The following is a 26,051-nucleotide window of genomic DNA, read 5'->3' as shown; positions in this document are numbered from 1 at the left end:
GATTTGCTTTTGCATGATTATATAACAATTTTTTTTAATTTCAAGGGGCAAAGGGCAATCTCCACTGTATCAGTGGTTGCTATATCTATCTGCTTGATATTGCCTTGTCTATTTATTATTGATACCCTCTTTACACAACAGTTAACCTCCTCATCCACCATTTCCCCAGCTGTCATCTGCTATCTCTCATCTCTCTTTGTCTCCTCTTGCTCACCTGGCAACACGGATGGTGTTGGGTGTTTATGTTAAATGTTAGTGTCTCTTTAACCATTCAGCCAGAGAAGAGAAAGCTAATCCACTTGAATTAGTTTTGGCCCAAATTAACATAACACCAGCAGAGTGAAAAAAGACACAACAGAGGTGAGCTAATGGTACTTAAAAGGTAGGGCTTGAAAAAAACAAGAAGCTAGTGTTTAAAATCAGAGTAAGCTTATCAGAATTTATGACAGTATTGACTTCAGCCCATAGAAAGCATGTACATTTGTTGATGCAACAAATCAATAGTGTGATGTATTAAAACAGTTGATTCACGAAGAACTTGTGCAAAGACATCACACAGGTAGAAAAACTTGGTTGCAGTACATCAGAAGAAGATTATAGTCCAAAATGGTGAGAAATAAAGGTAGCTTCCTCAGCTTTCTCTCACATGGTAGTCACAAAAACAGCAGGCCATTCTCCATGCAGGAAGCAAACATGGACATACACAACAACTCCTCTGCCACAGATGGCACTCTTCCTTGACTCCTGCCTGCTACTTACCTGTCCTTCATTTAAAACAATACTAATAGCTTACTGTAGCAGTCAGTAGTCTGGATTCGTGCAAATGATGTGGAGAGAGGATGGGAGATGAAGTGGTGTTGCAAGGAAGCATAATACAGGTGCAAATAATCCATGTGGAGGAGAGGGGAGGTGGGTTGTTAGGTGCATGGAAAAGACGTCTGATGACGCAAGATGAGAGAAGGAGGTACAGTGACTGAGTGGAAAAAGCAAGAGAGGTGGGACACGGTGAGGCATAGAGGGCAGAGAGGTGCAGCAGTGAAATGCAAAAACAGAGTGAAAGTGAAAGATAAAGGGAGGTCGAAGGAGGGATGGAGTTGGAGATCCAGTGAGAGGGTGCCAAGAGCAAGGGAGGGAAGTATGGTGGTGTTATGAAGTGATGGGAAGGAGAAAAAGAGTCGGAAAAGATAATGAAGTGAGTGATGAAGGAATGTAAGACAGCAGAAACAGGTTCTCTAGGAGGAGGGGAGCAGGTTAATTAGCCACACTCCATGGTTTTTGGCCTGAAGAAATGGAATCTGGAAAGACAAGAGAAGAGGATAGATAAGCAATTGTTGAAGTAGATTGATATAAAATTAAAGTTTTTGGAAATTAAATTAAAGTGGTGCCTAAAAAAGGATGACGTTTTAGAAGGACTAACTAAATGTCTGTTTTGAGAGTATGGTATCGGCATTTGAATGGTTTACTCATTTGTTGTTGTTAATTGTCTTCAAAATTTAACCTATAGTGACTTTATGACTGAGAGGCCTCCAAGTCACACTGTCATCAGTCATGTTCAGGTCTTGCAGTCTCAAATCTGTGGCTTTCTTTATTGAGTCTATCAATCTGAAATGTAGTCTTTCTTTCTTTTTTTTTCTAGTGAGCCAAAAATTGCCCAAAATATGACAGTCTCTGCCTAGTCAACATGGCCTTTAAAGAGAGTTTAGGTTTGGTATCAATAGAACTCCAGCAGCACATTAATAACAGTTAATCTGCTTCCTATTAGGTTTCTTCACTGTCCAGCTTTCACATCCATACATAGAAATGCAAAATGTGATAATCCTATCTTTAATATTCAAGATAATAGTTTTATACTTCGAGATCTCATCTAGTTCCTTCAGAAGTTTCCTTCCAAATACTAGTATTCCTCTGATTTCTTAACTGCAATGTCCATTGTGATTAATAATGAGCCAAGATATGGAAAATCTTTTTAATTTATCAAAAATGTAACTCCAAGTTTTCACTTCATTATATATTGAAAATGAAGAGAAATGGGAAAATATGACTTCCAATCTTTTAAGTTGATCCTACCTCGCTTTCTAAGATTTACATAAATGCTTTTGTTTCCATACTTGGTCCTTTCTGATAGTCAAAATCTATAGTAATAAAGTCATTTCCCTTTTTTTATCCATAGGGAGTTTCCAATTCTTTTAAAAAAAACTTTTTAAAGAAAAAAACAACTAGTGGTTTATCCCTAATGCAAAAAATAACTTTCTCGGTGTTTGGTATTTCTGTTAGTTTCAAGAACAATCTTCTATATTTCCTTTTGCCTCTATATGTACAGTTATCCCATCTTCTTTATTTATTTATTTACTACATTTATATACTGCCTTTTCCCCCTGAAGGAACTCAAAGTGGTTTCCAACATTACAAAGGCAAAATGTAATGCCGTACATACATGTGAAAACCAAAGATAATAGGAAGACAATAACATAACTACAAATTAACCTAACCAAATTAAAACATAAACATAATAGAACATTTAGACATAATGCATAAAAAATTAAACATTGATAATATTATAACATTTATATTAAAACCCGCTGATAAACAACATGATTAAAAAAGTTATTAAAATCAGGCCATCCAAAATCGAGTCAGTACTTGTTCCATTGGTGTGTTCACTATTCCTTATTATCCTATTGCACTATGACAGTGGTTCTCAACCTGTGGATTCCCAGATGTTCTGGCCTTCAACACCCAGAAATCCTAACAGCTGGTAAACTGGCTGGGATTTCTAGGAGCTGTAGGCCACACTATGAGTTTTGCTGTCCAAAAGATTGGTCACATAACCATGTTTTTACTTTCTTCCTGAATGTCAAGAGGGAGAGAGTTCCATAGCCAGGAGTTACTTTATAACAATATATGTGTAGGTTAAGAATTACTTCTCTGGAATTCAGAAAGTCAAAATATCCGAAAATCCAAAACTGTCTATATGGGTGAGTGAGATAGTGATTGCTTTCTGATGGCTCAGTGTACATAAACTATTTCATGCACAACGTTATTTTAAAATTGTGTATAAAATTAACTTCCTTTGCTGAGTTGTTTCTTGGGGCAAAACCATTCTGAAACACGTTTTAGATTTTGGCCAGTAGTGAAGGTAAACTCTCTTTTAGGCCCAAATATTAAAGTGAATTAACTTGATTTCGAAAGAAGTATTCCAGTTTTTACAGATTTTTCCCCTTTTTGGCTAAATAAATCTATGTATCCTTGAACATGATCTATTTTTTCTCTTCCATCACGAATCAGGCTTTATTCACAGTTTTTCCTTCAACCGGTAAGTGGTTTTTCAGATCCTCATTCAGAAATTTCTGTGGCTTTGACCTGAAGTTGGTATGTGAAGTAGCTACAAGCAATCTACAAATATATTAAGGTTTATGTAATTGGATGCCATATATCTATACTTGGTACTTTTTATATTGCACCCTGAATAGACACTTAAAACCATTAACAATCCAAAATGTGTCAGGCTCTTCAAGCAGATAAAAGACCTTTGTTAAAGGTTCCTGGGACATGGGCAGGCATGGAGAAACACACACACTTACGCACAGAGGTACAGAAAAGAACAATAGCATTTTTCTACCAGATCATAGATTTTTTATAGGAACCACTGTTCTAAGAGAACATGCATAGAATAATGTTGGAACAAAGATGCTCAGCTTGAAACTCTGCTTAGTTCTGGAAACTACCAAGTAATGTTAGGTCTGGTGCAGTTCAAACAACTCTAGGCTTTGGGACTGCTACTACTTTATACTCTCAGAAACCCCTGAGAGTGATGCTGCCATCCAGTTAGCAGTGGTGAATGCAGAAAAAAGTTAGGACAAAGGGAAAAAAGAGAAAAGGCATGGAGGTGTTTTTAGAAATATAATGAAATGTTTTATCATAACTAGAAATTAGACTGATTTAACTTAGTTTTTCTTATTTAATTTTTCATATATACAGTTCATTTATATTTGGATGCCTGTGCTATCACTCAAATACTATTTGTTAATGATAAATGGTTCGATTTTTGACATTTCCATTCCCTCTCACCTCATTAATTTCATCTTCCATCCAACAAAACATATAATAATTTTAATAATATTTTTATTATTAAATCATAATACAATCACAAAGTGAACAAACAGATTATAAAGTTATATTTTAAAGAGAAGTCTACTCACCTACCTTCTAACACTACTGAAACACGGCTACATATCTGCTACAAATTACGAAAGAAAAACACGTAAACAAAACATAAAGCAAACAAACATATACACAAGACATACTCACAAAATAAAGCTACCCAACAAGCATAAAAACTAATCTACAAATCTTTCACTCTTTACAATAGTTTTTTTAAAATTCCAACTAATCTACTTCCTTCAAGTAATGTCCTATAATCACATTTCTACATTTAATCACATAGCTAGTTTATAAATCTAAAAAGCAATGAATTACCTATCTTTGTTATAACATTGTAATCAATAAATCCCATTCTCTCCTGACGTTTGACAAATACGTCTCATCTATCAGCCTAGTCAACTTGTCTATCTCAATTAGTTCACAAATCTTCATCAGCCGTGATCATCGTCTTTCAACTTTTGTTTTTGTCCTTTCCCATACTTTAGTACTCCATTCAGAGATCTTTCACTTCCTCTTTGATGGGTATCAGTCTTTTTATTGTATCTCTTCCTCAGCAGCCAGCTGATAGAGCCCAGTCACAAACCTGCCATCTTCTGAAGTTGGCTAGTACTTCTCTATACAGATTTTTCTGATTTGCCCCCTACCAAACCTATTGATAGATCTTATCAACCTCCTTACTTTAGTCTTTATGAAAAACATCCAGAGGAATTTTCTCCAATATTTCCAAGTGCAGCTAAGTTCTGAATTCCAATTTCAGCAATATTTGATTTGCCTGAATTGGCTATTCAGTCAGCTTTGCCAAAGAATTATATATTTCTTGAATTTCTGCTTTATTTAATTAATTATTTAATTATCCAGCAGACAGGAGTGAATTTCACCAAGTAAAATCACTTGTCTTTCTGAAAACAGAAGTTTGCATTCCTTTTTGCTGTGAGTCACATGTGCCACAATGGGATGGATTCCCTTTCTTGACCCCTACCTAGCCTTCGATTGCCAAGGCAAAACAAGTTCCTTGGCAAAGCATCAGAGGCAGAAACAGGGTCTCCTGGAAGCCTCCACTTTCCTCTTGCTTTGAAGAATGTCTTCACTGGACCTAAAATAACTCAGAACTGGTGATTATCCACAGGTGATGACTTCTCCCCAAGAGCTTATCAGGGGAGCAGTCTGTAGTCTGCCATCCTGCCTGGTCTCTCAAAGCATCTAATAGTCTAGCATGCAATACTCCATGTTTTTGACAAAGTGGACTGTACTCCACAAAAGTTTGTGCTCAAGTAAAATTTGTTAGACTGCCATTAGGCTGTTATTTTTGCTGCGAGAAACTAACACGAATATCTCCTTGAAAACTTTGAAATACATTAATGTGTTTAATGTATTGTCAAAGGCTTTCATGGCCAGAATCACTGGGTTGCTGTGAGTTTTCTGGGCTGTATGCCCACGTTCCAAAAGCATTCTTTCCTGATGTTTTGCCCACATCTATGGCAGGCATCCTCGGAGGTTGTGAGAATACCTGCCATAGATGTGGCCGAAACATCAGGAGAGAATGCTTTTGGAACGTGGCCATACAACCCGGAAAACTCACAGCAACCCATTAACATGTTTACTTTGCATTACATGAAATTTAGAATATAACAATTAGCATGATATGGAAGTTAAATGCCCAGATTTTAGCTGGAATATCAGGCCCTTAGGATGAACAAGCATGGCACTTTGCTGTAGCCTCCCTTAAAACTATGATTGGCTCCAGGGGACAGTGTGGGGCGGGACCTTCTTAGCTTTTTCATGTTCTCTTCCTTTTTATAAACACATCATGCCCATTCCCTTTCCCTTACTATTTAGTAGATTAGACTCATCACTTCATTCTTCTGGCTCTTTTTGGATTACCTAGGATTCTCAATATTTTTGACACAAATTATATTTAAGAAGGGAAGGTATTAGAAGCATTAGATAGATAAAATATTGCTTTAATTATGCTTCTCTACCCAGATTTTCTTCCTGTTATATTTAATTGAAGATTTTTTAACCTCACTTCTGAAATACTTTGCAACTATATATCAAAATCTTGATGTCTGTCACAACTTTCTGAAAAAAAAGTTTTAATGATAATGACAATACAGTGTGCATTAGTTAGATGGTTAGGGTCCATTGCTTATTGAAGAGTACAATTGTTATGGGAAACAGTGCAACACACAGCTATAGTATAGGTGTAAAATACGTATTTATGTTCATCTTTATATATGTATGTATATATAGCTAGGTAACCTGAACAAAACAGTTTGCAGAGGAAAAAAATACATACATAAAGATGCATGTAAATACTTTCCTTCAAACGTGAGGTTTTTGCTGCTATAGCACTCACTGGCAGAGTCCCAATACTTACCATAGTAACCATAACGTGTCATGCTGCCCTAATTAATCATAGAGTGAGAACTAATGCAGCGCGGTACCTTGATATTTCTGATGTATTTGCTTAATTTGGCATTATTAGTAGTTGAGACCATAGAATTAAATCCATCAAATTTGCAATGGAGCAGAAATTCTGCCTGTTTTGTAGTTCTTACTGAAATAGTAAACCTGTTTCTGCGAGAAGGGGGTGGGGTGAGCAAGTGATTGCATGCTCTTCCATGCAAAACATCAGCTTCGCATAGTATCTGAGAGATATTTTAGACTTATCTCCTCCATTTTAGCATTATGTGTGCCTGGATAAACATTCAGTTAAGTGACCCCCCCCCCTCGCCCTTTGATGTGTTAATATGATTCATTATGCAGTGAAATCCCCTGTGTCAAAATAAAAAGTAAAGGTTTTAAGAAAATGTCATATTTTCTTCCACCTTTTTGTTAAGTGATTTAAAATCATAAAATATAATATAGTGATGGCTTTCATAAACTTGTTTCATAATATCAGAGTTTTTAATTTTAACTTGTGCTGCATAGGAAGTACTTAATTTAAACTCATTTCATCTAGCAAACTTACATTATCCCAAACAGTAAAGAGTTAGTTTACTTAAGAATATTTATGTTCTTTGGACTCAAAGGCATGTTACTCCTTAGCTGCAGTTATGTCAAAAATGAGCACCACTGCCTCAGAGTATACAGCATTTTACTTTTATCTTCAAAGCTGGTGGGACTGTTTGAATTTTATTTATTTTTTAAAAAAACTATAAGCCTCTAGGGCCTTGGATTTTTTCAGCCCTGTAGTCAACAGAAAAGAGTTGATTTGTATTATATATGGCAGGAAGGACTTAAAATCATCTAGTTATATAAGCAGTAGGAATAAATCTGATAGATTCTTTCCTCTGAGGCATTGAAGGTGGCATTTTTGAGAGAGCACTGAGCGGGAGAGGTGGATTCTCAGATTTGAGCCAGTAACATTTTTCAGAGCCTTTCTTAGCCTTAGAATAAGGCAATGATTCTCTCCTTTGAATTAATCTTGACAGGCATGTAGCCAGGGGAGGGGGGCTTGAGGGGCTCCAGCCCCACCCCCCGAAATTCTCATGGTGGTCCGTGAGAAGGCCTTACTGGTACATTATTTAAACTGTTATGTTTATTCACATCATGATCTGATCACCATGCTCAATGTATCCCATATGCATGGGGGTATTGGGGTAACAATACAAAAGGTTTGCTATGGTAGACCCTCTTTCACTCTGACTCACCCCCTCTCCCGAATCAAACTCAGCCCTCCCCGAATCAAAATCCTGGCAACGGACCTGAATCTTGACAAGAAAATACTAAGTTTAATTGATTGAAAAGCATGCGATAAAATCAGTGGTTGGAAAGCCCATTTCATGTTCAAAGAATCACAGAGTTGGAAGATAACACAAGGGCCATTCCAGTCCAGCCCCAGTTAAACACACAATCAAAGTACCCCTGACAGATAGCCAATCAGCCTCTGCTTAAAAACCTCCAGAGGAGCCCCCATCACACTCCGAGTCAGTGAGTTCCACTGTTGAACAGCTCTTACTTTCAGGAAGTTCTTCCTAATGTTTAGGTAGAATATCTTTTTCCTACAGATTGAATCCATTTCTCATTGTCCTTTTCTTCTTCAAAGCAACAGAAAACAAGTTTGCCTCCCTCATCAATGTGTCAATCTTTCAAATATTTAAATATGACTCTCATGTCCCCTCTCAGCCTTCTTTTCTCCAAGCTAAACCTACCCAGCTCCCTCAGCCGTTGCTCATAAGGCTTGGTTTCCAAACCTTTCATTAGTTTGATTACTCTTCTCTGGACACCTTTTAGCCTGTCAGTATCCTCCTTGAATTGTGGTGCCCAGAAGCGGACACAGGATTCCAGGTGAGATCTGACCAAAGCAGAATAGAGTGAGACTATGACTTTCCTCAATCTTGACACTGTTCTCCTAAGGTAAAGGTAGTCCCCTGACATTAAGTCCAGTCATGTCTGACTCTGGGGTGTGGTGCTCATCTCCATTTCTAAGCCGAAGAGCCAGCGTTGTCCGTAGACACCTCCAAGGTCATGTGGCCGGCATGACTGCATGGAGCGCCGTTATTGATGTCTTAAAAATTATATAAGTCCAAGATAATTGCTTCTTAAACCATGTTGGGTTATACTTTAAGGAGAAGTTTGTCAACTATATGTTATTTTTAGGAATGGAAATACTTTTCTAGTTTTCTAAAACAAACGTTGACTGATATTTGTAGAGACAGACATTCCTCCTGAAATGTGTCCTTGTTAGTCATCAGTTCTGAACCCCTTCTGACTGCTGCAGACATTAGAGCCTTATTGCCTGGAAATGCTCCAAGCCCACAGCAAAAACATGAACTTCATGTTGGACCATTTCTCTCCTAATCAGCTTAAAAACAATAAAGGTCGATTTCTATAGATTTTTTTAACCTGGTTGCCACAAATTCGGCTCTCTGTTTAACCAGGATTTTGGATTTATGGACAAAGTTTAATTAAAACTGACCCTTTCTGCTTGAAAAACATGATCCTGCTTTTGTAGCCATAGGCAACTGGAGTTGCATATATATAAGTGAAAGGCTGGCAGAGAATAAATGGAAGGCTCCATTCTTTCTTTGTATCTAACAAAGAAACTAGAGGAAATGCTAGAGGAAAGAAGCTTGTTTTCTGCATTTAGCATAGAACTGTAGCTCTCCATCCTTCTTTGCCAACTGTAGCAATCTATTAAGAAGTTTTTTAAAAGTTAGCCATTTTCAGAAGCTTATTAGAAAAACTGCCATAATTGCAGTTTAAGATGGAAGGGGAGAACTTGCTCTAGGAGGACAATGCATTATTCTAGTTTAAGAATTGTGAGTCATGTAATTCATCTACTCCAACCCTGAAATATTTACACTTCCATCTTTTCATTCTTCCAAATGAAAGCAACCATTACACATGTTCAGTGGTTATGTTTGGATTCCAACAATAAGCCAAGGATCACAAGAGCCCTAGCTGTCATGTTGAAGCCGCATTTTTGTACGTATTGCCTGAGTTTACTAGAAATGACTAAACAAACTACAGAACTCTGTTTATTCTTTTGTCTGACATAAGCTATCTCACTGGTTCCCCCATCAAGCTAGAGAAAGAAACCATAAAGCATACTGTTGATAATTTCTATGGCTTGCTTGGAGAAAAGCCAGATCTTGCTGTAGGGTTCGTATGACACAATAAAACTTCAGCTCCAAGCTTTGTGGTTTGTTTAGCTTTTGGCAGCTTTAATCCAACAGCATGTACAAAGAACAGGTTCATACTCAATGACCCAAAATTTCTTGGATTGTTTTTATTTTATACTAGTATATGTACCTGGCATGACCCGGGTGTCATTGGGACCACTGACTGTCTGCTTTCTCCCTTCTCTGGCTTTGAGAAGGTTAATAATAGTTATTATTTATTTATTAGCCACTTCTCCTTGCTGCTTGAAGCAGGGTACAGTATAGTTAAAACAGAACAAATTATACTTAAAATACATATAACAAGTACACACAGGTAAAATGCAGCTTGAAATTTACTGATAAAATGCAGGTTAAAATTCACAACTTAAAATTGACTGAGTAGGCCTGCTGGAAGAGATAGGTCTTAAGTGTTGTCTTAAATTCTGGCAGCTGATATAGCTGTGAGATCTCTTCCGGCAGGTCATTTCTTGGGCAGCCGATGAAAAGGCCTTTTGGGTGATGGTTACCAGTCGGGTTTTGCTTGGTTGAAGTAAGTGTCCCCAGGCAGTGTACAATAAAATTAGCTTAGCAAATTGAAAATGTAGTTAAAAGTTGCTCTGAGGCCCCTTTCACACAGCTAAATAAAATCCCACATTATCTGCTTTGAACTGGGATATACGGCAGTGTGGACTCAGATAACCCAGTTATTGTGGGATTTTTAGCCTCGATATTCTGGGTTATATGGCTGTTTGGAAGGACCCTGAGTCTTAGTCTCCAGAGCAGCAGAAAACAAGCTTGCCCCTGCCTCAATGTGGCATCCTTTCAAGTATTTAAACATGGTTATCATGTCTCCTCTTAACCTCCTCTTCTCTGAGCCAAACATCCCTTGCTCCCTAAGCCATTCTTCATAGGGCTTGATCAGTTTGATCAGTTTGGTTGCCTTTCTCTATACATATTATTGATTGTCAGTATATTTTATCAATGTTGGTGCCCAGAACTGGACACAGCATTCCAGGTGAGGTCTAACCAAAGCAGAATAAAGTGGGATTATGACTTTCCTCAAACTAGACCCAACATTCCTATTGACGGAGCCTAGAATTGCTTTTTTAGCTACCATGTTGTGTTGTTGACTCATGTCTAGCTTGTGGTCCACCAAAACTCCTAGATTCCTTTCACATGTACTGCTTTCAATCCTGGTTTCAAGTGGGAGGCCTTTCTAATAGACTCAGTTGCTTTAGACTCTTTAGTTGTGGTACACATGATTGAACTCATTAACCATATTTTAAGAATATTCAGTCTGCATAAAAGTATTAACATTTCATTTGTGAGATCTTGCTTGCTCTTTGCCAGGCTAGGTACCTGTGGTCCTCTGTATGTTTTTGAACTGCAGCTCCCATAATTCCTTACTATTAGGTAGTATATGTGCTGCCAAAACAAGCACACTATTAGGTATATAGATTAGTGCTGCTTGGAGTTAAAGGTCAAAAATATGTAGAGCGCTAAAACTGTTTATTCTGTCATATACATACTGTCTACTCCTTGCAGAATAAAAATTTATTTTGCCCGTTCTTGCTTGTTTTCAGTATATAATGCTATCCTTTTTCTAATTTGTCACAAAATCTCTTTTTAGCCCCAGTTCTCAGTTTTTCTCAGGATTTGATTGGACACCCATGCCTCACTGCCTCCTTTATCCGTCTTTTTCATCTCTCTCCTTCCAGAGACACATAAATTCCTTGCTGTTTCCCTTTCTAATTTGACAGAAATGGGATCTGTGAGGCTTTTATTCACTGAGCACAGTTAGGGAGCCTTTGACACAAATGGGTCATTCAGAATGTTGGCTGGCCGATTGGTCAGCTGGCCACAATAGTTTAAAAAGATGTCAGTTCTGTAGCACAATTCATAGTCCAAGGGAATTGTTGCATTGGTATTAATTCGCTCATCTTTTTACCAGTTCTTGATAGGTCCAATTGGGACATGAGTTAGAGAAGGTCACCAAACATTGGATATACTGACTGTCCCAAATGGGTCAATCCTTGTTTTGTGCAAGTCCTGAACTAGAGACATTTTATAACACTCCACTGAATATATTTAACAACAACAATAATGCTGATAATATTGAAAGTCACAAAGTCCTGACCCTTACTTTGTCGTTGTTTCCAGAGTGCCAGGCAGATGAAAAATCAGAGAGCAGTAATACTGGTAAGTGTTTTGTATCACATCCTGATTTTAAAGCTAATAAAGATTCTTTTAAATGTTCTCTCTCTCTCTCTCTCTCTCTCTCTACATCTATATATATAGCTGTTTAGTAAACATCATTATTTCATACTAATGACACTTAGCACAAGACCACTCTAGTCTTTAACCCACCAGGGGCCCAAGAAGTCTACCTTTTCTTATTTGTCTACCTATTCCAATACTCTTCTGTGGGACTAAGTGCCTTTTTTCTCTAAGTGTTCTTACTCTTCTCTTTTCTTTTGACTAACATGCCCACCTGGGTGATTTTGCTTCCCCTCCTTAATGGTAGTCCCTTTCCTCTGCCCTTATCTAACCTCCCCTTACTTTTTCTGATCCTTGTCTTCTTCCATTATATCAGAAGGACCTTTCCTCCCTTCATCTCTCATTCTCTCTCTCTACCATAGAGCTTTGCAAACATTTTATGTTGGCAATACGCTTTTTAGACATGCATCATTTCGCAACACAGTAATTCAGTTTTACAAGCCCTAAATGAAATAGACATACTAGGCCGCTCTATTTCTTCTCATCTTGAAAAGTCTGCTACATACAAACAGTATTGCAAGCTAAATGCAGATTTAAAGTAACTGCAAATTAATCTATAAAATATTAACAAATATATCCACAAAGCAAACCTTGATTTTGCCATTTTATATAAGAGGTGCTATTTTACTACAGTGAATGGAAAAAGATGTGTTCAGAGACTGACAAGTCTACAAACACAAATGAAAAATATAGAAATATATTGGGAAAGTACTGGTTCAAAAGTGCTACAGCTGGATGGATAAGGACATTTTCAAATTACCTGCAGATCTGCTGGGCACATTCTCTTATTGGAACTACATTAATTGTGTACTATTTGTTGATTCCTCTTTAGGTATGAATCTTTAAAAGCAGGGAGTTGGATTTCTCCCCCCCCCCCCCCCAAAGTTCATTACATATTTTTTGTTTCTGTGAAAAATGGTTGCATTACTGGGCATGCTTATCAAGTTGACAGATAACATTAAATTGGAAGGGATAGCTAATACTCCAGAAGATAGGATCAGAATTCAAAATGACCATAACAGACTAAAGACCTAATTGGCCAAACAAAATGAATTTCAACAACAAAAATACAGTATAGATATGCTTATCAAATATAGAATAGGCATGCTACTACACTTAGGCAAAAAAAAAAAAAAAATGAAGTGCACAGATACAGGATGGGTGACTCCTGCCTTGACAACAGCATGTGAAAAAGATCTTGGTGTCTTAGTGGACAACAAGTTGAACATGGGCCAACAATGTGATACAGCAGCTAAGAAATCCAATGGGATTTTGGGCTGCATCAAAAGGAGTATAGTGTCTAGAGATCAAGGGAAGTCATGGTGCCTCTCTATTCTGCTTTGGTCAGGCCTCACCTGGAATCACTGTGTCCAATTCTGGGCACCACAATTCAAGAAGGATATTGATAAGCGAAAACAGGCTCAGAGATGCCCTATGAAAATAGGCTCAAAGTTTAGCCTGCAGAAGAGAAGGTTGAAAGGAGACATAATCACCATGTTTAAATATTTTAAAGGATGCCATAAGGAAGAAGGGGCAGACTTGTTTTCAGCTGCTCTGGAGACTAGGACTTGGGCAGTAGGTTCAAATTACAGGAAAGGAGATTCCACCTGAACATTAGGAACTTCCTGACTGTGATAGCTGTTCGACAGTAGAACTCTGTACCTCAGAGTGTAGGGAAGACTACTTCTTTGGAGGTTTTTAAACAGAGGTTGAATGCCCATCTGTTGGGGAGTGTTTTGATTGTGTTTTTCCTGCATGGATGGCTCATGGGGTCTCTTCCAACTCTATGATTCTAGGGGGAGGGGTTTTTTTGACTTAGATTTTTTCTATGTCTTTCATATGTACAATATCAGTAGATATATCAGTCCCACCTAGAGATGGGAAGACCTGGGGAAAAAACTGGAAAATTGGGGAAAAGCAGGTTGTGTGTAGAATATGTTCTTTTCCAATGATAAATAATATATCTATGACATGATATTCAAAGTATATAACATGAAGACCTTAATGAAAGATTTCTGAGACTTTTTGTTTCTACACACTTTTTCAATTTTTCTGGACAAAAAACAGCTTTGGAAAAAACGAGGAAAAATTGATTTTCCCCCAATTTTCCCCCCAAACCTTGCCATTTTTAGTTACACCATCGTTTTCCATTATTATGAGGTTAGTACTGGTGTCATCCTTTTGACACCATTTTATTATGACATTGTATACAATGGGCCCTGAACATTCATGGATTTGGGATCCAAAGGGGGGGGTGTCTGTAGTGGATACCACCAGGGTACTGTAAACCTTTGATCCTTTTGATTTGCATATCGAGCTTCAGTTGTCAATGTTTTGTCATTTTTAAGCTATCAAGAGGGGATCAAAGTCATACACAAACACATACACCTTTATTAGTAAGGTTTCCCACCTGATTAAAATGATTCACTTTTCATTGATTAAAAAAATTAAGAACATAATTCAAAGTGACATGCCTGCATCTTTTCTCTTATCTATAGTCCAAGTGCTTGTCTTCCTATTGTTCAATAAAGCCATTTTATTTTATTTCGTATCAACTGCTGAGTATGCCTGCCCTGTTTGGCATAGGTCTGTCCATGCAAAGCAGGTGAACATAGCGTTGAATGAAACCTGCAGAATAATCACAGGGTGTCTTGAACCTACACCTGTTGATAAACCATACAAACTAGCTGGCATTGCCCCCCCCCCCCCAATGTGCGACGGGAAGTTGCTGCTAAATGTGAGAGGAATAAGGTTGAACACTGCAAAAGCTACCCACTGCATGGCTACCAGCCTTGTCTCAATAGACTCAAATCAAGCAAAAGATTTGTAAGAACTACCACTCCTCTTGGCGTCCTCTCAGCAACAGCAAGGCTATCCCTCTGGGCAGCTAAATCAGGAAACCCCAACTAGATAGCCCCCCACAAGGCTCTTCCTCCAGGGGCAAACCAAGAACGGGCAACTTGGAGGTCCCTGAATAGACTCAGAAGCGGAGTAGGCAGATCAAAAGACAACCTGGCAAAATGGCACCACCTAAAAGAATCCTATACCTTGTGTGACTGTGGAGCAGAACAGACAACTCTGCATCTGTATGCTTGTCCATTGTGCCCTGCTTCATGTACAGAGGAGGAATTGTTGGAGGCTACAGTCAGTGCTGTTGCTGTTGCCCATTTTGGTCAAAAGATATTTAGCCACCTGCACACCTATTTTTATCAGTTTTATACTAATTTAAGCAATGCTTTTGATATGATATGAAATAACAAAATTTTAAAAAGCCATGTTTTGTCTCTATACTAAAATCGGCAACATACTTTTACTATTATCAATATACTGTAATTTTTTTCATTTATGATTTTTTTCTGGAAATATATGACAGTCAGAGGAGTTTGTGTAAAAGAAGAAGATTTCACTCCTCTTATGGAGCTAGCCCTTAAGTTACTTCTGTCATTAATAGGTCTCTTGAGCTGCACTTTATTTATTATTTATTTATTTCGAGTACTTCTACCCCGCCTTTCTCAACCCCCTAAGGGGGACTCAGGGCGGCTTACAACCGGCACAATTCGATGCCAACAATTCAACAAGTAAAATACATAGTAGCAGTAATCACAAATAGTTAAAACAATCAATTAATACAATAACAACTAAAAGAAAAGCCAATCTAGTGGTTAACGTTTACCGAGTTCTAAAAATCCGTAAGTCCATTCAGCATTATCATAGTCCTTTCCAAACTCTGGTCGTCATTACCTTGTCAGTCTGCCAGATTACCCAAAGGCCTGGTCTCATATCCATGTTTCCCCGGGGAGTGAATTCCACAGGCGAGGGGCCACCACTGAGAAGGCCTTTTCTCAAATCGCTCCTGACATGACCAAAACTCCTAAGATGGATGGATTTCCCTCTTATTGTCAGTAGTATACTTATAGGTTTACTTTAGAGGATTTCTGGAAGCTTGTTTGTTATTCTGCCGCCTGTGAATCTTCCTCTCCATTCTCTGTTCTTACTGAAGGCCTTTTGAATGGACTTCAGACAGTAAACTGCACCTTGAATGGATCCCCAGAGGCTCTAGTCTTGCAATAAAAGTATTGCCAGATTTCAAAAATCGGTGGGAGGCTGAGGGCATGATAATGCACAACTTCTTGCTTGACTACAATGTAAGATGGTTGCAGCTCTGTGCAATAAGTGACCCCATGGAATATGACTTTAATGTGCTAGGTAACAGTTCACACTCAGCAAGATGGTAGTGTTGTTCCTATACCACTCCTACCACCTGTTGGTTTTGAGATCGCATGTCTGTGCACATAGAGGTGTATTTGTAAGAACAACACATTGCTCTGTAAAAACATACTTACCTGAGGTGGGAAGGAAAAACGATGAATCATAGAATCTTAGAGCTGGATTGGGAGTTTTCCATTCTCCAAGGTACTCTTTTGCACTATTGAACAACTCCGACATTTAAGACATTTCAATGAAATTTGTTTCCTTGTGATTTAGATCCATTAGTTGATGTTCTGCTTGCTGGAGTATATAAAAACAAGTTTGCTCTTCTGTCTGACATATTTTAGGTACTTAAGATCACTATTGTGCCATCGCTCAGTCTTCTCTTCTCTAAACTGAACATACTCAGCTGCCTCAGTCATTCCCCATAAAGTTTGATTTCTAGATCTTTGATCATCTTTGTTGTTCTTCTCTGGACACATATCTTTCTTGGGCTTTGGTCCAAGTCATATTCCAGGTGATCATTGCAAAATAGTGTGACGAAATAGTGTTGAACCTAAATGTAATATTACGGATTTCTTATAAGCACTCTCATCTCCTTGAAAAGATGGTGTGTAATTCTGTCAGGCTTTAATGTAAAGATAACTGCAAGTGCATGTGCCTACTCACATTTGTGTTTGAGACAAATGTATTTTCCACTCAGATCCTTTGAAATGGTGTGACATATCTGTAATAGATGTGATTTTAAGTAGTTCTATCCCACACTGTATTTTTTGTATGGTTATGCCTTATTTGTTTTTCTTCTTCTGTGCTTTCAAATTGAGGTGATGCTATCAAATTTATAGTGATGCTATCAAAGGGTTTTCTTTGCAAAATTTATTAGGAAAAGAGTTATCATTTCCTTCCTCTAAGTATGTGACTAGTCTCAGGTCACCCATTGGATTTTCATACTTGCATTGAGATTTCAGTTGTAGTTTTCCAGTGTTTTAATTCCGCACCCAAACCATCATACCATACTGGCACCTACCTTGTATCACAGAAAATATATATACATAGACAAGTTATGTACTGTACAATATTGCTTGGGGTGATCCCCTCCCCTTGTTAGATCACAATTGCATTTTACTTCAGTTAGTCAAGATACTAAATTGTCTAGAAAGACTTATGTTTTTCCAAGTCCAAATCAGACCCCATTATTCATCATTCCTTCTTTCCCATGATTTCTAGGACTTCCCCTCCCATGTACAACTTGGTGGGCATATGAAGTCAGGAATTGAAACACATACTATGTTTATATGAGAAAAGTGTTTCCCTTGCCTTTGGCCAGCAATGTAAGCTTCTCATATACGCATATGCATATGGTTGTTAACAAGTTAGACATTTCAACAGATTAGAAGTATTGTTTTTCTTCATCTTAATTAGGGAACACCACCACCACCACCACCCTAGACCACTTAGGAAGCATGACTTATTTCATTCAAGTTGATGGTGGAATTTTATAATATGGTAATTTCCATGCAGGCTATAGGTTTGGCAAACAAATGTGATCCTCTATGTGTAGAGGATCACATATTTGAAAGGAAAGAGAATATGTTCCCTCCTTTTCTCATTACTATATTGAACAATTTAATGAGTCTCTGTTTGGTGATCTCCCAGATCTGTCTGCTTTCTCACATGCATTTCTTTTTAAGTGATTTTCACAATATATTTATAATTTGTTCAGAGTCAGAAACCATGCTTTAAAGCACGGTTTCTCAAACCGTTTTTCACTTGCAACCCCTTTCTGCTCAAGACATTTTTTCACGACATTGGGTATAGATAAAATAGATATAAAAATCAAACATTTACTGATAATAAACCAGCACTGGCAAGGCTTGCTGAACAGGCTGAATTTCCTTTTTATCTAGTACAATTGAAGCAATTTCTGCAGAGTACAATCTCAACACTGCATATTGTTTTTATCAGATTTGTGTAATTGGATGGTATTCACCCATTTTACTGTTGCCAAATGTTTGTGACCCAACATTGAGCTAAGGGGACCCCATTTGGAGTAGGGAAACATAGTGTAAGGAATTGTTTAAAGATGGGTCTGATTCTGAACAGAATGTAAATAAAGTGTTCTTAATTTAAATAAATCAAATACATTATTCATTATTCTAACGTGTTTTCAAAATAAGAATACAGGACATCTAGGAGTGCTGAAGTCTCTTGCTTATTCACTTTAGTTGAATATTCATGCAGAATAATCACAGGGTGTCTTAAACCTATACCTGTTGATAAACACTACAAACTAGCTGGCATTGCCCCCCCTGATGTGCGACGGGAAGTTGCTGCAAAATGTTAGGGAAATAACGTTTGAACACTGTGAAAGCTACCCACTACATGGCTACCAGCCTCCTCCCAATAGACTCAAATCAAGGAAAAGCTTTATGATGTCCCCACAGAAACAGTAATAGTATTCCTCTGGGCAGTTAAATGAGGATATCCCAACTGGATGGCCCCTTACGGGGGTCTTCCTCCAGGGGCAAACCAAGAATGGGCAACTTGGAAGTCCCTGAATAGACTCAGAAGCAGAGTGGACAGATCAAAAGACAACCTGGCAAAATGGCACTACCTAAAAGAAACCCACACCTTGTGTGACTGTGGAGCAGAACAAACAACTCTGCATCTGTATGCTTGTCCATTGCCTCATGTACAGAGGAAGTATTGTTGGAGGCTACAGACAATGCCGTTGCTGTTGCCCGTTTTTGGTCAAAAGATATTTAGCCACCTGCATACCTTCTATTTTATCAGTTTTATACTAATTTATGCAATGCTTTTGATTTGAAATAAATAAATTCACTTTCATTGAAACTACTGCTTGGAGGGCTGAGATGCAGCAATATCACTTGATTTTTGCATTATTATGCTATAATTAGCCACTCCCTTGATTGTCAAGTGGGCCTGATTTATGTATTTTGATATCCTGTAGTCTAAGTGAAATAATACCAAGATGCTGCACCAATACAAATGCAGCTGACTGTTTATATATTCTGACACCGCCTGATAATTAATAATCTATGTCCACATAGACTCAAGTAGGTGAGAAGTCCAAGAAATAGAGTCAATGGTGGGTTATAATTTGACATACCCCAAGTTGTTCAGGTTTAATAAAAATGAAGGGGCAATATGGCTGAATGTTTTAATATGGTCCTTCCTGTCTACATCTCTCTGTCACATCAGGAGCAGCAAAAATTTTAGTAGTCTCTGGCCAGTTGTGTACTGTGTGGTTCAGGACAGAGAAATGGAATAATGTGAGAAAGGAGGGCGCAGTTTGGTTGATTTAACTGTTTTTTCTTTGAGCAATCAATGGATGCAACGTATGGACATCTGTCATGAACCTGGAGTATGGGAAGCTATCTGCTATTCTAGTTCCAGACTTGTTGAAGATACTTTCTAATAACTGAATAGCATAGCTTAAGGCGTTGCTTGTTATCTTACTGCTATGAATTACTTTAAAACCTAATCACACCATTATTATAAGTGATAGTTAAGTATAAACTTGTTCAGAAAAAAATGGATGATGTGACACATTGTGAGCAACACTCTCCTCCGTGTTTTCTGCAGACACAGTCACTTTTTGACAGCATAGGGAGCAAAACGTATGATTCATTAGGGCAGTTATTGTGTTTAATGAGGATTCTGGCTGTCAAGTAACCTGGTTTTGAGTGTTGGATTAAAAAGAAAATATCTCACCCACTGATCTTGTTATGTATGTTTACTGCAAATTCTTTGGGGAACTTAAACATCGGAAAAGTTTTATATAGTCAAGAGTCAGCCTCACAGTCATAAAACTAAAGCTGGATATTTGCGACTCCATGTTATTTCTAGCCCAACCCAGGTATTGAACAGCCAGAAAAGAAGACACGTTGCACATGAAATGGAAAGGGTTGGTGGCTTCTCCTATTTGGATGCACAAGTTATTAGTATTGAATTATTGTTGATACCCTGCTTTACTCTCTTAATTGGGACTTAAAGGGGCTAGGACGTGACATAGTCTAGGACAGTGCTACTCAAAATGGTGGATCATGAACTGATGTTGGTCTGTGAGCCATCAACTGCTGGTCCATGGAGAGTTCTAAGAAAGAAAGAAGACCGTACATTGTTGCCAGTTAGAACAGATGTGGTGCAGGTCCCTGGCAGCTTTTGATGTTATAGTATTTATCCTTTACATGAAAAAGTTCAAGAAGCACTGTGCTAGAAGATATTGATGGAACCCTGAAAAACCAAGGTCTTACTTTAGTACATAATTATACAAATTCTAACAAAGTGATTAGCAAAATACAAATGGTTTAACAAGTTTTTAAACAGTCAAACAAATGTTTGGGAACTCTTGTGCTAAGATTTATTAAAGTCTAGTGTTACTGCTCTTTGTCATGTTGTCATGTTTGTTGCATTTGTAATGTTTTGCTGAGGCGTAGCAAACAGCACCTGCAAGTCATCCAAATGTATTACCAAAACAGCCCTTTGAAAAATCTTAATACTGAGAAAAAAATGGGTATACAAGACCCATTGAATTGTGTAAGCCTTGTTTTCATAATGTCTGAGTATGGTTTTGAATCCAGGTTGAGACTTCTAGCTACGTTACCTTGGCTCTCAGATATTTAAGGGAAACAACTAAAGGACTATTAAAGAATGCGGTCAAGATACCACCCTTCTAAACATATTGGCACTAAATAATATTGTCAATTTTCAGAGGTTTCCTTCCGATTAACTCTGCTGCTTTTTGTTCATGATGAGCATCCATTTGGATGTCAAATGTCAAATAGGGTGACTCTTTCTCTGTTTGTGACATTCACATATCCAGTTACCTCAAAGCAACAGCCAGTGAAGCTTTGTTTTACCAAGATATGTTGTCTTCTATTTGAGACTTTTTTTGTGCTGGTCTGAATGTTATTGAGAAAGGTGCATATCGTTGTTTCCCTTAGACATTATGGGGTGCTCTACATGTTTTATTTATTCCTATAATCATCCTGTTATATAGAAAACAAGCACAGTGTGGAACACGCACTCATATGTCACATGTGTCTGTGGACAGGACGTGTTTTTATTTTGTGATCTGCATTTGGATGGAAGGAATGGTAAATCAGATCCATCCACAGTTGGATTTCCTTCGTAGTAGTACAGTTTTATGGCTTTTTCTGAATGTTGACCTTTCTTCCCTGTCATTCTATTTAATCTGAGCCATATGCCAAGATCTAATAAGTTCAGGGGTAAGTAAACATGAAACAGTGCCGTTGAGACATATGTGTCAGAAATGCTTCAAGCACCAGTCATCTTTTTATGCCTTCTACCATAGACCTTCCTCTTTCTTTGTAGAATCATAGTTCCCTTTGGGCATGCTGTGGAGCAATATTATCAGAAACTGTTTTTATAACTGAAGAGCAGGGCAAAGAAAATGTATGTCCCTATGGGCACCATTGGGTGAATCCTGATAAGCAAGCCCTTCACCTTTCAAAAAAACGACAAATGGAAAAAAGGCACAAAGCTTTTATCAAGCAAATCACATCCAGTCTCACTGTTGCTTAACACTTATCTGTCCCGGTCCCTATGCTCAGCCCCTGACAACACTTTCCTTGTGCTGTCCACAATTCAGTGCCCAGTCTTGGGAATATATGCTTTCTTCTTTCTTAAGCATCAGTATCCTCCCTTCTTCTCATGTTGGCTTTTACTATAACAAGAAATCCAATGCCAAGAATTGCTTGAAGTTAAGAAAATTTTCAAAGGAGTGAAAAACAGGGAGTTTTGCCTGTCTTGAGACTGGTTCCCAGAGTTTTGTAGAGGGTCAGCATTATGTATCAGCAGGCTTTGACACCATCCTCCAATTGTTTATGTTGTCTCTAGTGAAAATTACAATTGTTGCATATACAGGATGAATATCCCTTATCTGGAAATCTGGAATATTCCAAAATCCAAAAGTAGTCCACATGGGTGGCTGAGTTAGTGACGCCTTTGCTTTCTGATGTCTAGGTGTACATGAAATATTGTATATACACAACATTATTCAAAAATACTGTATATAAAATTACCATAACTTTAGGCTATAAGGTGTATTGTGTATATATAAAACATAAACTGAATGCTGGATTTAGTTTGGGTCCCAATATTACAAAATCCAAAACATTTTGGTCCCAAGCACTTTAGATAAGGGGATACTCAGCATGTATCAACCTTAATCTAGATATAGCTAACTCATATGCATACATTGACTGATAAAGCTGAGACATTTATGTTTCTTCATCTGTATCCTTTTAAAATTATTATTATACACCATAGTTGCCTTTTGTGATTCCTACTTGTTGGTTTAGAAATAAGACAGCTGTATTTTGGAGACTAGATTCACTATTATTTCTCAGTATTAGTGTCCTTATGTACCAGTGGATGGACTGCATTTATTTGGGTATTCTATTCTGGTAGCATATAATGTGCCTGGTTCTAGGAATCTAAATATTTGCTTATGTTATTTCTGCCTGCAAGTACAAATAATTTCAGTAATTTACTTCCCAGCTTATGAGAAGTCCTTATGCACAGTTTTCTAGCACTATTTATACTTTGGGACTTTATTAGGAAAAACCAATTTGTGCAAGAATGCATATTTTGGTACAGAACTCATGTGGGGCCAACATTTCATTTTGGGCAAAGTATTGCTCAGAAAATGCATGCCATAAAACAGACTAGATTCCACTTCAGTAAATGCATAGAACGTTGTACCTGCCAAATGGGGATAAGAGGAGATTCTGAGAGGGGGGGGGGGGGAGGAGGAGGAGGCATGAGAGAGAGCTTCAGGGACTGCTCTGGCTAGACTTTCCCCTCTTCTCTGCTGACCCCCATCCCATAGTTCTCTACCACCAGTTGCCCTGTGGAAGGATCCCAATGATTTTGTGCATCCTGCAAAGAAATCCCCTTGTTTAAAGAATGAAAATACCTTGTTCAGGCTTCAGTTTTGTCCCAACAGTTATTTGAAACTATTAGAAGAGCAAGACTTCATTAATTGTATAGTAAATCATGCTGTCTTTATAACAGAAAAATAGTCCTTTTAAAAATAATATTAGCTTCTTGAAGGGCTTCTTGAACCCTGGCTTCTGCTTCATAGCCTACTAGACTTAGCTATGATCTTTACTAATGCCCTTACCCCTGGATAAAGTTTTGATTATACTGCATTAAGTCTAGCTCTTAATGTTTTGCCCTGATCAAGTATTTTTTGAAAGACAAGGAACTGTTACCTACAGTATAAACATGGTACATATCTTTTCTTACTGGGTCCCTCCTACTCCTTTATTAAGATATACCATATATGATATACTGTATATATTGATATTGACTGGATCCTTTTGGCAGGATAATGGGCTAGATGACTTTTTAGTCTCTTCCAGTCCTCCACTTCTGTGCCTGAAAATACGATTCTCACAGATGCAAAGGATGTGAACTCATCTATAATGCTGGTTAAAATCAAGTAGACACCATGATTTACCTTCATTAATTCAAATGAATAGTAGCATTTCTGTATGCCTTGCATTTAAATTAACTAATAAAACCCCAAACTTAATTTCCATTTGCACATTTAGCCACACAAACATATTAACATTTTAGCTAGTTTCTGTGTAAGAGACAAAAGAAGAAAAATAGATGCAAATAGCTTCAGCATTTCCTCTTACGTTTTTATCATGTTCACTAAGTATCTTGTAAAAAAAATTAAGTTTAGGCACAAAGCACTCAGAGAGGAATGTTACAGTTTACATACCATTAGCTCATATTTATTCATTAGCAGCAGTGCTCTGTGATAGACAGAGCTGATGAAATCATTTTGCGATGTCTTGAAGTTTAATGAAATTCACAGGCTGCATGCTTATGGCCTTTTGTCTATTGAGAGAAGTAATTACTTGATAAAATGAAGTGCATCACTGTGAACAATTGACCCTTTGGTACAATCCAGACTGGTCAGCAACCTAAATCCACACTTCAGTGCCATCATAATAGCTTCAAATTTAAGAGTTTCCAGGGTGCAAACGAAAGTATTATCTTCCTTCAAAACAAGCCGAGTTCCATTTTCTGACTTTATGAAGTATTTAAACTGAATAATGTTGGAAGAGATGGAAAACTCTTCTGGGAAGCCATCCAGCCTGCTTTTAGACACCAAAACAATGCGAGATTTTATTTTTGTTATGAAATCGGGAGCATTGCAAAAAATCCGAAGGCCCTGCGAACGGTCGTGGCTGTCAGTTATTTCTAGGAAGGTAGTCTCTCTGGATGCGAGCTGCTCCTTCTCCCACCTTGATTTCACTGCATCAGCCAATACTTTGAGCTGAAAGAATCCAGCCTCTTGTGCCAGAAGTTGATTTTCTTTAAATCCCTCTGGTAGAAGCAGTTCTCCATTCCGTAAGAAGTTCAGAACGTGCCGAAAGAGCAGACCATCCCTGTCTATGAAATAATGGCCCTCTGCGTCAGACGGACATAGAATTTTCCCATTTACAACTCTTTCCAAATAAGAGTCTGGGTACTTGCATAGTGTTTGCTTTTGCGTAACATACAAATATCCACCAACATTGAGAGTAATTGGAGACATTTTACAGTTCTTGCCTTGGTCGGTGCTTTCGGAGCCGTTGCCTTTTTTGTCGTCCTCCGTTTCATGCCTGTTTGTTTGGTGTTCCATTCTCAGGAATTCCTTTCTCCCCTTTCTCTTCTTTGGCTTTGTGCAGAGATTTCTTCTTAAAGCGCTGTTATTCAGCTCCAGAATAATGATCGAATGGGAGTGCTCTGAGCATTGCATGAGCTTGTCAGCACAGTTTGCAGTAGGTGGCGTAGAAGCGATGTATGCGGTGTGGTATTGGGAGCATGACTGTAAGGCACACATTTGCATTTAACTGTATAAGGACAAGAGGATGGCTGGTGATGAAGAGGTTCTGATTATTTTTCCATTAAGTCCCAGGAGTTTAAATTATGAGGGGATCCTTTTGTTTCATGCAGAAAGACATTTATGGATGCCTGTTCTTTAATATTTAAATAGATTTATTTTAAAATTATGAGATGTCTGGAAAATCCATCTCTTTATCTTAATTGGAAATGCATTTTTTACAGATTATGGACAATAATGCACTGAAACTTAATTTTTGTAGCCATTTTCAAAAGTCTTCATCATCATGTTGAGATTTTGCATCTGGTGTATGAAGACAATAAGTGCTGTATTTCCTGATAGATATAATACATTTATGTGGCAAAATCATGAACATGAGAGCAATCCAGTCTATCTGTATATATTTTTTTCAAAGAAATCTTGCCAAGGAATGACTAATTATTATTATTCTCATTTTAATTTATGTAGAAATATTTCACAGATTCGTTTATTTTTCCCTAAAACAGTGCTGCTGTTTCTATGTGAAAGATACCTGACAGATCTGTAACAAATCTCTGGGTATCACATAATATTACAGCTTAGCAACACTTCAGTTCTGGAGACAAAATATTGCAAGATGCCATTTAAAGGGCAGCTTCTTTTTTCTTTCAGAGGAGCTATGGCTTTAAGGATCAGTTTTAAATCATTAAAATGGGTTCTGCCTTTTTGTAAATATTTGCAGACATGTAGAAAACAAAAGGAACTGTGTAAATGTGGATGTGTAGTTTCTTAGAGAGGATGCTGGATTCAGAAGGATCTGCAGCTTTTCATTGCACAGCAAGGAATTAACACTTCCAGTTTTCACTATACAGAGCCTTTTAAAGGAATACTTGGAACATTTCTGGCATATGTTCCAGCATTGGGGAATC

General features: G+C 37.8%; 2 protein-coding genes across 4 annotated transcripts in view; one reads left to right on the top strand and one right to left on the bottom strand.

Moving 5' to 3' along the window:
- Positions 1-26,051, top strand: part of GTF2F2 (general transcription factor IIF subunit 2) — an 88,917-nt gene that overhangs the window by 17,514 nt on the left and 45,352 nt on the right. The window contains exon 5 of one of the 2 annotated variants that reach the window (XM_060769266.2): positions 11,928-11,966. The exons of the other annotated variant lie outside the window; for it this stretch is intronic. Within the exon in view, the coding sequence (XP_060625249.1) occupies positions 11,928-11,966 (39 nt within the window). The remainder of the gene's footprint in view (positions 1-11,927; positions 11,967-26,051) is intronic. 2 annotated transcript variants of the gene reach the window in all.
- KCTD4 (potassium channel tetramerization domain containing 4) lies at positions 579-25,098 on the bottom strand. 2 transcript variants are annotated; one of them, XR_009631065.2, is made up of 2 exons: positions 24,034-25,098; positions 579-1,295 (listed from the first exon to the last, which is right to left on the bottom strand). XR_009631065.2 is itself a non-coding variant. In XM_060769265.2 (1 exon), exon 1 carries the CDS (start codon positions 25,057-25,059, stop codon positions 24,169-24,171), a length of 891 nt encoding a protein of 296 aa, XP_060625248.2. In that variant the 5' UTR covers positions 25,060-25,098; the 3' UTR covers positions 24,019-24,168. The 2 variants fall into 2 exon arrangements, 1 of the variants encoding a protein (XP_060625248.2); XM_060769265.2 differs by lacking the exon at positions 579-1,295 and having other exon boundaries at positions 24,019-25,098.

This window comes from Anolis sagrei, chromosome 3 (assembly GCF_037176765.1).
Source record: "Anolis sagrei isolate rAnoSag1 chromosome 3, rAnoSag1.mat, whole genome shotgun sequence".
Lineage (NCBI taxonomy): Eukaryota > Metazoa > Chordata > Lepidosauria > Squamata > Dactyloidae > Anolis > Anolis sagrei.
This window is presented reverse-complemented; position numbering and strand designations above follow the sequence as displayed.